The 13,195-nt window shown below is 41.5% G+C and overlaps 1 protein-coding gene across 1 annotated transcript in view; it reads left to right on the top strand.

Annotated features, from left to right (window-relative positions):
- The window catches only part of ZNF438 (zinc finger protein 438), a 185,509-nt gene that overhangs the window by 167,928 nt on the left and 4,386 nt on the right, over window positions 1-13,195 (top strand). Inside the window, exon 4 of the mRNA XM_052650956.1 lies at window positions 3,278-3,358. Within this exon, the coding sequence (XP_052506916.1) occupies window positions 3,278-3,358 (81 nt within the window). The remainder of the gene's footprint in view (window positions 1-3,277; window positions 3,359-13,195) is intronic.

Consider the following 13,195-nt stretch of genomic DNA (forward strand, 5'->3'; position numbering starts at 1 on the left):
AGGAGGTAACTCTTACATGTTCCTAACCTGGGTCGTGAAGATCTCTTTTGTACAGTTCTTCCGTGTATTCTTGCCACCTCTTCTTAATATCTTCTGCTTCTGTTAGGTCCAGACCATTTCTGTCCTTTATCAAGCCCATCTTTGCATGAAATGTTCCCTTGGTATCTCTAATTTTCTTGAAGAGATCTCTAGTCTTTCCCATTCTGTTGTTTTCCTCTATTTCTTTGCGTTAATCGCTGAAGAAGGCTTTCTTATCTCTTCTTGCTATTCTTTGGAACCCTGCATTCAGATGCTTATATCTTTTCCTTTTCTCCTTTGCTTTTCGCCTCTCTTCTTTTCACAGCTATTTGTAAGGCCTCCTCAGACAGCCATTTCGGTTTTTTGCATTTCTTTTCCATGGGGATGGTCTTGATCCCTGTCTCCTGTACAATGTCATAAACCTCATTCCATAGTTCATCAGGCACTCTATCTATCAGATCTAGGCCCTTAAATCTATTTCTCACTTCCACTGTATAATCATAAGGGATTTGATTTAGGTCATACGTGAATGGTCTAGCGGTTTTCCCTACTTTCTTCAATTTAAGTCTGAATTTGGTAATAAGGAGTTCATGATCTGAACCGCAGTCAGCTCCTGGTCTTGTTTTTGTTGACTGTATAGAGCTTCTCCATCTTTGGCTGCAAAGAATATAATCTGTCTGATTTCGGTGTTGACCATCTGGTGATGTCCATGCCAGACATCTTGGAAAGTGAAGTCAAGTGGGCCTTAGAAAGCATCACTACGAACAAAGCTAGTGGAGGTGATGGAATTCCAGTTGAGCTGTTTCAAATCCTGAAAGATGATGCTGTGAAAGTGCTGCACTCAATATGCCAGCAAATTTGGAAAACTCAGCAGTGGCCACAGGACTGGAAAAGGGCAGTTTTCATTCCAATTCCAAAGAAAGGAAATGCAAAAGAATGCTCAAACTACTGCACAATTGCACTCATCTCACATGCTAGTAAAGTAATGCTCAAAATTCTCCAAGCCAGGCTTCAGCAATACGTGAACCGTGAACTTCCAGATGTTCAAGCTGGTTTTAGAAAAGGCAGAGGAACCAGAGATCAAATTGCCAACATCCGCTGGATCATGGAAAAAACAAGAGAGTCCCAGAAAAACATCTATTTCTGCTTTATTGACTATGCCAAAGCCTTTGACTGTGTTGATCACAATAAACTGTGGAAAATTCTGAAAGAGATGGGAATACCAGACCACCTAACCTGCCTCTGGAGAAATCTGTATGCAGGTCAAGAAGCAACAGTTAGAACTGGACATGGAACAACAGACAGGTTCCAAATAGCAAAAGGAGGACGTCAAGGCTGTATATTGTCACCCTGCTTATTTAACTTCTATGCAGAGTACATCATGAGAAACGCTGGACTGGAAGAAACACAAGCTGGAATCAAGATTTCCAGGAGAAATATCAATAACCTCAGATATGCAGATGACACCACCCTTATGGCAGAAAGTGAAGAGGAGCTAAAAAGCCCCTTGATGAAAGTGAAAGAGGAGAGTGAAAAAGTCGGCTTAAAGCTCAACATTCAGAAAACGAAGATCATGGCATCCAGTCCCATCACTTCATGGGAGATAGATGGGGAAACAGTGGAAACAGTGCCAGACTTTATTTTTGGGGGCTCCAAAATCACTGCAGATGGTGATTGCAGCCATGAAATTAAAAGACGCTTACTCCTTGGAAGAAAAATTATGACCAACCTAGATAGCATATTCAAAAGCAGAGACATTACTTTGCCGACTAAGGTCCGTCTAGTCAAGGCTATGGTTTTTCCTGTGGTCATGTATGGATGTGAGAGTTGGACTGTGAAGAAGGCTGAGCGCCGAAGAATTGATGCTTTTGAACTGTGGTGTTGGAGAAGACTCTTGAGAGTCCCTTGGACTGCAAGGAGATCCAACCAGTCCATTCTGAAGGAGATCAACCCTGGGATTTCTTTGGACGGAATGATGCTAAAGCTGAAACTCCAGTACTTTGGCCACTTCATGAGAAAAGTTGACTCATTGGAAAGACTCTGATGCTGGGAGGGATTGGGGGCAGGAGGAGAAGGGGACGACAGAGGATGAGATGGCTGGATGGCATCACGGACTCGATGGACGTGAGTCTGGGTGAACTCCGGGAGTTGGTGATGGACAGGGAGGCCTGGTGTGCTGCGATTCATGGGGTTGCAAAGAGTCGGACACGACTGAGCAACTGAACTGAACTGAACTGTTCCTAACCTGCAGATGAGAGTAAATGTTTCCTTCAGCCAGCTCTCTAGTTGTATCCAGAGAACAATAAAGATACTGATAGAGGAGAAGCTGGGCAGACTTCAAAAGAAAAGGAACCCAGATTGGTTCTACAGCTTTCAATCTCAGATGCCTTCATTTTTATTCTTTATTTTTTTAGTGATTCAGATCAGCATTAGCTGAACCTCAGAATCTGTACAGTATATGTGAGTTAGCCAACACAGAGCCAGACCGATCAACCTCATAGAAATAGTTCCCTGCAAACCCACGATCTCGGTGCCAGCAGTGTCTGGCACTTCATTTTCTTTCCAGAGTCACTATCACAGGTGGTCTCTCTGTGTTAAAGTAAGATGTGCCTTGATTGAAGAAATGAGAAACCATCAAGACTTACTAATAAGTAGGAGTTTCAGGGAATAATTATCAACATAATGTAGAAATACATGGTGCTATGCATTTGGACTTAAAATCATGAACTATTTGACATAAAAGTTGAGATATAGAAAAATTTGCATTAAAAAAAATGTCCTAAAACTTTGTTAGTGAAAGATAAATCAGAAGTGAAGATAAAACATCTATAAAACTCTGCCATAAAGCAGTGGAACCATTATTTCATTTTTTTAAAAATGTAGTTTGTACATTCTTTAAAAAGGTCTGTTCTATATAGATACACCAAATCTACTTTCGTAGTAATGGTATAAAGATAAGAATATCCTTGTGATTCCAGCCCCTTGCTTTTAACTATACTGCAGTTGAAACATTGTGATCTTCACCACATCAGTTTCATAACCAGGGTATTTTGACCAAAATCAAGCATAGTCTGCACACACCCTAGTTTGTTCCAACTGTCTGCATGTTCTGATGTTGAAACCTTGTTCTTTCTGTTTATCCCACTAAGGAAAAGGTTTTCTTCACCAACTGTCATCCCAGATAGTAACTGTTCCAACTGATATTGAAATACAAGATGTAAATAGAAGGGGATACTGACTCACTAAAGCTCTCTTGCAGATCTCTCCCTGCTTCCCAGCCCTGTGGAGAAACTGCTGACTCAGAAGATGTTGGAATCTCCTGGAAAGACAACCTGTACAGGTATATTTGTTTATGGGAGTTTGGACTTCAGATGAAATGATGTGCTGCTTTTACCTTGATGAACTTCAGTGAGCAATGCCCTCTCAGGTTCAACTGCATATTTACAATTCTAGTAATATTAACAATGAAAAGAATAGTGGGGAAATGGGCTTATCAGGTATCTCAGAAGTTGCCTTTGCCCTGCTCTGTGTCCCCCAGTGATCATTAGCTCTTAGTTAAATTCTGATGCTGCTCAGTCATTTTTAGATTTGGGTAAAGATACCAAATCGACTGCTTTATAATAGTGAATAAAATCTTGCGAACGCTACAGTTTTGTTTTTTTGTTTTTTTGTGTTTTTTTTTCGAAAAAGAGAAATAACTTCATCTTTCTCAAAGCATTAAAAATAAGACTATCTCATAGAGTTTTCAACTGTTTTTCATCAGAGGCACTTGAAATTCAAAATAGCTCCCCCTAGAAATAAGGACTGATAAAGAGGGCTTGATTAAAATGAAGGGCAAAGTCACTGAAATCGAGCATTATTAAACTGTATTTTAAATGATAGAGCTTTTTAAATTTTCTTTTCATTTGGGACATTAATTATATGACTTGAAAAGAATAATTACCTGCTTGAATTTAACAAAAACCACATTGTGTAACATTTTTTCTCACGTTAATATTTTAGGTAATTGGCTTTTAAACTTGTTCATAAAGAATGCTTGCTTTCTCCCACTTTGTGATATATTTACATATCTAATTTGTTTGATTTTATGGGCTATAATTCCTCTTTGGGTGCCAAATTTTTCTTTCTATACACAAGCTATCTTAAACGTATTTCTTAATGATTTCTCCAGCAAAATACGAAATTCACAAGCGCTTTCAAACTTCTGGTTGCCCTGCCCACACCCTCAAGCACTCACATGTTTTCTCTCCCAAAATGAAAAACTGCATGTCCATCGCTCTCACCGTTCTCCCAAAATGTAACCAGAGTTCCTAGTCCCTGTCCCTCACAGGACCTCTGAGACCTGGGCTTACCCCAGCCCTGAAGGTCTACCAGAGGAGGTGCTTTCTTCCCTGCTAAGCTGGAGAACAAGAGCAATTAATATCAATACTCAGTATAAACAAAAGCAGAGGAGAGTGGCCCCAGAAAACTGCTCTTTGCAATGCACATCTGTTCACTCCTATTCACTAAATACTGTTAATCTAATTAGCACTTTGTCAACTGCATGCAAAAATGGGGTTGGGTAGGGGAGCGGAACAGGCAGGGAAAAGAGAGCCTGGTAGGCTGGATCAGAAGAAGCTGCCAGAGTGGGTGGCCCCAGAGAGGCAAGAAAGAAATGCTTTACAGGTTTACTGGGAGACTCATTCACAAGGAATAGTTATTTCTTCCCATTTTCCTTCATTTCCCTGTCAATAAAGAAATACCCTTTTAAGGATTCAGTACTATTTCCACTGGGCTTCCCTGGTGGCTCAGTGGTAAAGAATCTGCCTGCCATGCAGGAGACACTGGTTCCATCCCTGAGTCAGGAAGGTCCCCTGGAGAAGAAATGGCAACCCACTCCAATATTCTTGCCTGGGAAATCCAATGAACACAGGAGCCTGGCAGGCTATATAGTCCATGGGGTCATAAAGAGTCAGACATGACTTAGCAACTGAACAGCAACAACGCTGTTTCCATATGATTCATGGTCAAGATTTGTGCTTTTCTTTTTTTTCCCCCTCCCACCAAATATAAGTGTCAGGAGCCTCATATTTCTTGGCAAGAGAAAGTAGAAGACAGAGGACTTCCCTGATGGTTCATTGGTTAAGAACCTGCCTGCTAGTGCAGGGGACACAAGTTCAATCCCTGGTGCAGGAAGATCCCACATGCCCTGAAGCAGCTAAGTCAGGGCACCAAAACTAGAGACAGCCCTATTGCAGCATTGAAGACCCAGTGCAGCCAGAAAAGAGAGAGAGGGAGCAAGAGTAGAAAACGAATGTCTACTGCAAAACTGACGTGTGGTAGGCCCCACCCTGGCACTTTTATGGATACTTTTTTCATTTAATCCTGACAGCAACCAGATACAATTATGCACACTTCATAAATAAGAACACTCAGGCTGAGAGTGAGTGACTTTCCTAAACTATGAGACAGAGACAGGAGTTGAACCCACATCTGTCTGAACCCCCAAACCTATGGTCTTCCCACTAGAGACTATGACGGTGGCCATTACCATGGATACAGCTTCCAGGCAGCAGGTAAAACTGGGAAGAGCCTTTGGTGTCACCTGGGCCAAGCCTTGAATTCCAGTCTGTTACCTGCTGGCTTTGAAATCTGTATCTGTAAAATGCACATGAGCAGTAATTCCTAACTCAGTGGATTGTGAGGATTAAAGGAGATAATGCATCCAAAGTATTTTGCACAGTACCTGACACATGAAATATGCCTTATCATTGGATTAATGTTGAAGAAACAGCATTGAATAGTGCTAGGAAAGAAAAGGATCTCCTGTGCTCAGAAAAGAATTCTCTTCCTTGCTAAGCTAGGCGATGATGAGCAAGACAGCTCTCAAAGCCCATGCTGAATGGAAGGTGCCAGGACATCCCTGGGGTGGCTGCAAGAGGGGAGGGAAGGGAGCTGGCTGGGACCTCAGTTCAGCAAGGGCAAGTGTGCCGAGGAGGATGGACTCAGGACACAGGATCACCAGGTGGGACTGTCTTGCTTTCTCATACGGTGTCGGATTTCCTGAACTACGGGTCCTAGTAGAGTGATCCTGTGAGGTCTGAGTGCTGTGGATGTGTGGACTAGAGCGGTCTTGGCATCCTGAGTCCTCAGAAACAAAGAACACTGTGCCTATGCTGCCAGCATGCTCTACAGCACTGTCTCTCCTGCCAGCACTCAACACAGCCCTGTAGACGGCGCCGCAGAGCCTGGAGGCACCTGGGGGAGCCAGTGGGCGATGGCTCCACGTGTTTATGGGTTTTTCAACAAAGTTAAATTGAGCTCCCCCCATGTTCAGAGGCCTTTCTTTCATCTTGGACTTCTCCAGGGTTTCACCATACTGGTTTTAACCAGAGACCATCCTGGGAAACAGTTTGAACCCCAACTGGAATTTATTATTGGAAAGCCAAGTGAGAGGGAGAATGGGGATGCCAAGCAATAAAACTGAAAATAGAGTTTCTCAGTTTAATACAATTAAAACCTAAACAAGCCCTAAAAGTTTGGGCTCTTTTGTGGCCAAGAGTGCTTGGCAGCACTCTTGTTCTGGGCCTAGAGCCAGGGAGCCCTGTGTCAAGAGCAGGGACCCTCTTTCTCTACCTGTTCCCTGCTCGGGACTTAGCCATGGATCTCGGTATCTCCCTAGATGGAGTGATGGTGGAACCATGTCCAAACCAGCCAAGGGTCGAGCGGGAGCAACTTTGTTCAGAAACAGCACCCTGTGCCTTGGTTCTGTGAGTGGAAATCAGGAAGTGAGTTATTTGCAGCTGTTGGAGAACTGCCTACTTCCTGTGCTTGCCTCTTAACACTGTCTTTACGGGGGCATGATGAGGAAGCAGCCTGATGAGGCTAGTTTGGCTGTGGGCTCATGGACCACTGACCTGCATCTTCCCTCTGCAGCTTCTCATGTGCAGTCACACCCATCAGTTTGACCTGATGGAGGAGATGCACACAGGACCCACTTGGTCCTTTCTCCAGACAAATAGCTGGCCACCTTATTGGATTCGTCAGACTCCTATGGTTAGTAATTGGTAAACTCAACTTTGAATATCTGCTTTTACCTTCAAGTGACTCTTAGTTTTTCATCAGTTCTCTAATTAGTGGGCTGTTGGAAAGAATCTTTTAATGGTCATTGAAGTTTGGGGATACAACAAGCCATTTCTACTTTCAAATTTTTTTTCCCCTCTCCTTAAAATCTAGAAATAATACTATATTTTAATATAATATATAAATTATAATATAAAATAAAATATATATTTTGGAGTTAAGGGCAATTTTGTAAATACTTTCCCCCTTTTCAATTAATTAATTTTATTAAAACTTAATCGATTTATTTATTGATTATTTTTGGCTGTGCTGGGTATTCGTTGCTACACAGGCTTATTTCTAGTCATGGCAAGCAAGGACTACTCTCCAGTTGTGGTGTGCGAGCTTCTCGTCGCAGTGGCGTCTCTTGTGGAGCATGACCCTTAGGGCATGGACTTCTGTAGTTTTGGCTCTTAGGCTCTGGAACACCGGTTCAGTAGTTGTGGCCCACAGACTTAGTTGGGAGGTGGGATCTTCCTGGATCAGGAATCAAACCTGTGTCTCCTGCATTGGCAGACAGATTCTTTACCACTGAGCCACCAAGGAAGCCTAAAAATTTCCCCCTCTTGAGGGGAGGATGAAGAAGTAGAAGCTCATTGTCCACATTAGAATCAGACAGATGTGGACATCAACTGTTACTTAACTTCCTCAAGCCTCTTTTTGCTTAATCTGTTAAGGGGGACAGTAATACTTATTTGTAGAGTTTGCATAAGGATTCACTTAAGAGACCCAGCACAGATTCTAGACCATAATAAGGACTCACTACCACCTCGTTTTCCTTTAATCCACAGTTAGATCAAATTCTCACCGACTGTAAATGTCACTCTTCAAAATAATTATTTTTAATACACTTAACATATTAAAAACACCCCACATTTAAAATCATAATACTAAGTATTTGCATTGTAGAATTGTGCAAAATTAATTTTACTGAGTGAGCCTTTCATGTTTCCAGTTAATAAAAGTCCATGTTTAGTGCCTGGGAGTCCTGTGAGCCTCTTTAACTGTGTTATGGGTAATTTCGCAGGATTTCCAGAAATGATGAATGTCAGTGGAAATTTCGACTTACCATTTAGTGCACAGTTCTCTGAAATCTGTGATTTAGTAGGTGACAGGTGAGGGGTTTTAGATCACACCATCTGGGAGAGAGGCCTTGTAAATGTGTTGTGGGATAAACCACTGTTGCAGCCGCATAGCTGAGAAAGACCTGCTACAATCGTACCATTTCAGTGTTTTTAAAAACTTCATGGCATTTTCAGCTTCTCTAAACACTCTTGTTGTTCAAACTATTTAAAAATAAAAAACAAACTTGTGGTTATTATAGCAAACTGACCTTTATTGCAAATTGCTTGCTTTGTTTTACGTTTTTTAAGATTTTGTTGTTGTTATTGTGGATCACTTTTAAAGTCTTCATTGAATTTCTTACAATATCACTTCTGGTTCATGTTTTTGGTTTTTTGGCCTCGAGGCATGTCAGGGATCCTAGCTCCCTGACCAGCACCCCTTCATTGGAAGGTGAAGTCCCAACCACTGGACCACCAGGGAAGCCCCTGCCTTGTTTTATTTTAAGGAGCCAAATGTTGGGAAAGATGGTTCTCAGCACTTCAGTTGTCCTTGGGAGATAATGAGCTCTGATGCTTCCCAGGACTGAACCTTGAGGGGTGGTGATGCACTGCTTGTCAGATGATTCAATTACTTCTCTTATCACTAGCAATTCTTATCCTTAAGTAGGCAAGGAAAGGGAAAACTTGAAATGCTGTCTGTGTCATCTGGACACAGTCATTTACGAACGGACGCACATTTACCCATCACCAACATCCCCAGAGATACTCTTCTGCAAAACGGATCCAAAGAGGAAACCTTCATTTGCCTTTCATTCATTCAACAAATATTTATAGGTACCTTCTCTGTGCTAGGCATAGAGAATATTCAGTGGAAAATATGCATTCATCTCATCCCACCCTATAGTTACCCACCACCACTGTGCCTTTACCCCAACGGCCACACTAAGACTAGTTTCTTTGGTTTCCTTTGAGAGATATTCTGTGTATACAGGGGAATTAGTTTGTGTGTGTCTCTCACTACTTTAAAAAAAAAATCCAAGTGATAGTATCTCACACCTTGGAGAGTGTTGTGTATCAGTCTGACTCATTCTTCTTTTCTGCTGCTGCGTAGTATTCCATTGCATGATTGGCTGAGTATCGTATTTGTACGCTGTATTAGCACTTCGTTTCTACTGCTGCGTAATATTCTGTTGCATGGTTGGCTATTGTCTTAGTACCCTCTTGCTGAACATTTGAGTAATTCCTAAGGAGTTTTTCCATTTTTATGGCCTCGCCCTCTTTTTCCTACTATGATTTTCTTCTAATGCATCATTTCATTCCCTATCACCTCATCATTAATGATTCTGGGAGAAGGGACTCAACATCACCATCATGATCTGTTCCACACCTGTTCCATCTGTATGGAATTCCCAACAGATCCAGGCGAGTGTGAGTAAGTTCAGTTTATCCTGTAAGGCCTTATCCTTTCACCCCACAGATTTCTTCTGATTATTGATCATGAGGTTAATTGATACACTTTTCCACCCCCAGGATCTACCTCTTTGAATTTCAGGGAACCTGGGGAAAATTGACTATGTGGCAGGCCCCTTACCTGTCACCCCGGGCTCTGTCGTCCCAGGCTTCTCACCCATCAGTATTCTCCCATGCTGGGATTGCGGTTACCCTAAGGTTTCCTTTGCTCCAGGACCACAGTCGGCTTCCTTTTCCTGTGACTGTCATTGGTCTTCATGTGAGATTTTATTTCCACTGTAATATAGGAACTTCTGAAGATTCGTTGAAGCATATCTACTTTAAATGTATCATAATTAGCCCTCTCCCTCTCTTCTGGAGCAGCTCAATAAATATAGCTGGCTTCATTGCTGGGAACTTTAACTGTCAAAAGATTGCTTTCTTACACTCCGTCATAAAACCTGGGGAGCCCCTTCCCAGCTGAAGTCTTTGGGGACTTTGAAGTGACCTTGACCACCAGTTGTTGCTTCAGCTGCGTCTTTTGTTCTTTGTTATTTCTGCTCCTTGTCACACTGACAGAGCCATTCTCTGCTCTGAGGGTCAGTTTTTCCTCTTCTAGCTTCCTCCTCTTTTCTCTCTAATCCCCTTCTTTTTCCCTCTTTGTGTGTCTGTTTCCTTTAATTTCTTCTTCAGAGCTTGCTTGTTTCTTTGTACCCCAATCGCTTCATTTACCATTCTCTTATTACCTCCTCAGATGGTTAGTCATTTGGCCTCACGTCTCCCCTTGAACCTTAAAAGGTTTTTTGTTTGTTTGTTTTCTTTCTTTTTTAAAAAAAATCATGGTGCTATCCTTATTCTGATGGTGGGCAAGTTAAATTGAAAAAAAGTATTCCAGAGATCTATTCTCTATTTCTTTTTTAATTTTCAAAGTAATATGGCAATTTTCAGTTTGCTTTTAAATTGTGTTTTTTTCTTTCATTTACTGATCACTTTATTACAAGTATCACTTATAAATTTAACAAGTAATTATCAGATTTATGAGCATATCCGTAACCCTTTTCCAGGCCCTAAAATGGTAAATAAACTCCCCATCGTCAAGGAGTTCACTTTTCCGGAGTGGGTGTGAGATGGGGACTGCAGACCATAATGTAATCCATGAGCTGGAGTGAGTGTGCTGGAGGAGATGGAAATGGGAAGTGGGGGAGGGAGTTGAGAATGGGGCTGCAGGTTTACTAAGGCTCTTCTCTTTACCAAGAGAAGAATTCACCATGAAGAGGCTATTTGAGCAAAACTTGAAGGAAATGCTGCAGCCCTTACTGGGGATGATCTAGAGAAGCAAGTCAGGGTGGTGAGAGGGACAGGTGTAAACCCTCTGGGATTCAGGTGTGTGGCCCCTGTGAGGATCAGCAGCAAGGCTGCTGTGCCTGGAGAGAACCTGGGGAGGTACTAGGTTGGAGCACTCCCAGCAGCCCAGGGCTCCAGGCCTTTGAGGTCCCTGCAAGGACTTAGGCTCCAGTCTGGAATGAAGAGCCAGTTGGACAGACTTGAGCAGACAAGTGAGGTGTCTGGTGCTGCAATGCATTATTGTCACATATTATTGTATTTCAAGTGGACTTGAGACTAATTAAGGCCAGCATAGCCTTTCTTCCAGCTCTTCTTGCTATAAATACTGTGTATTCCTATAAATACTGTGTATTCCATCACAGTATTAGGATTAGGAACTAAATAGAAATCACCCATTGTTTCCTGTTCCACAATAGGTTGTATAGATGCAAAGACCATTGTGATTGTCAGTATAATTATTTAATAAGCTTTGTCACTTGGCAGCCAAAAGCTGTCAGTAATTTTAAGCTCTCTGTAAACTCTCTCAATCCTGATTTAATGTATTTATTTACAGCTTACTTCAGTACTTCTTCTAAAAAGTTAAAATGAGGCTTAACATGAAAGATGTTTAAATTTAAAAGCTGTGGAAATAGAACTTTAAAAATGAATTAAATTATGCAGGAAGATGAAGCAGATATAGCCAGTCAGTTTAGGTGACTGTTGTGAGGTGATCAACCAGTCAGTTTACCCATGAACTTCATGATCACAAAACCAAAAAGGAAAACAATAGAGATTACATAATTATCCTTGTCTGATTTTTCCAACCTTAACACGAGTCTTTTTCCTTCTTCCTCAATGTATGCTATAATACTATGTGAAATATGTTTCTAGCATACTTTTTCTTCATCAAACAGTGATTACTGTCTAGAATAAATTGGTCAGTCAGTACATATTTTAACCCTATTGTGTTATTTGTTTATTTGCAGTGTCATTTTTGCTGAAAAAAAATCATTTTTGTGTTAAAATTGTTAGTTCACTCACTGTAGACATTAAAATCAAGGTTGATTTTTAATGTTTAGTGGTCTGTTTCACCAGATTGCCAGTGAACTAAGGGAAAAGCTGTATCATTTCATCTTTATACCTTTCACATGACATGACATGGCATGAAGTAGCAGGCAGTTGTATCCAACTCTTTGCAACCCCATGGACTGTATCCCACCAGGTTCCTCTCTCCATGGAATTTTCCAGGCAAAAATACTAGAGTGAGTTGCCATTTCCTACTCCAGGGGATCTTTGAACCCGAGTCTCTTGCATCTCCTGCCTTGAGCAGGAGGATTCTTTATCAGTTTGCCACCTGGGAAGCCCTTTATACCCTTGGTAGTTCCTAAACAAATAGTTCTTCGATCCTCTTCCTATAACTCCAAAATTCAACAGGCTCTGAAAACAGAAAATGTTATCAAAAGTTGGATATTAAAACACATTCAGAGGCAAAGCCTAAACTGAAATAAGAACTTTAAAAATCATTCCCTCCCCCGCCCCCGCCTTGTGAATGCTCATATATTTCACTACAGCAGTGGTAATAGGTTTAATTTGGGGCATTATGCAGACTCTGTGAGGTGTTATGTAACATCTGCTGTAAGCATTTATTACTTTTTTAAAATTTGAAAGTGTAAATTCCAAAGCACATCTGGCCCCAGTGGTTTCAGAAAAAAACCATGGGTGGCAGCCATCTCTAGAATAGTGTGGGTACCTGGAAAACACAAGCTGACTGATACGAAGTACTCAGAAATGAGAAATTCTTCTGCAGCCAGGACTCAGGAGCTTGAGGCCTTAGGGGAGAAAACCAATGATTCAGTCCTTAGAAGCAGTGCATGGAAATGTTTCCATAATTGTCCCCTCAGAGCAGTAATCGTGGCTTTTTGGGTCAGCCTAATAAATCTCAAATATGAAGTGTTAGCCTGTCAGTTAAAATTGTTCCCATCGGTGTCCTGGAAGGGCCTTTTTGTGTGATCCATGTATTTTTTATGTTGTCTCTGTGTCTTTACTTATCACTCTGTATCTTTTTGTTTTTCTTCCAACATGTGTGTAAGGTGTCACATCAACTTTTTTAATACTGGTGATTTAATTGCAAAAGCACACATAAACAGTTTGAGAGGTGTGAGAAGAAATTCACAAGTCACACGGGGAAGCGGCCACAGAGCCAGCATTCAGTCTGGCATGCATCCCTGTGTGCAGGACAG

The sequence above is a fragment of the Budorcas taxicolor genome, chromosome 13 (assembly GCF_023091745.1).
Source record: "Budorcas taxicolor isolate Tak-1 chromosome 13, Takin1.1, whole genome shotgun sequence".
Taxonomy (NCBI): Eukaryota; Metazoa; Chordata; class Mammalia; order Artiodactyla; family Bovidae; genus Budorcas; species Budorcas taxicolor.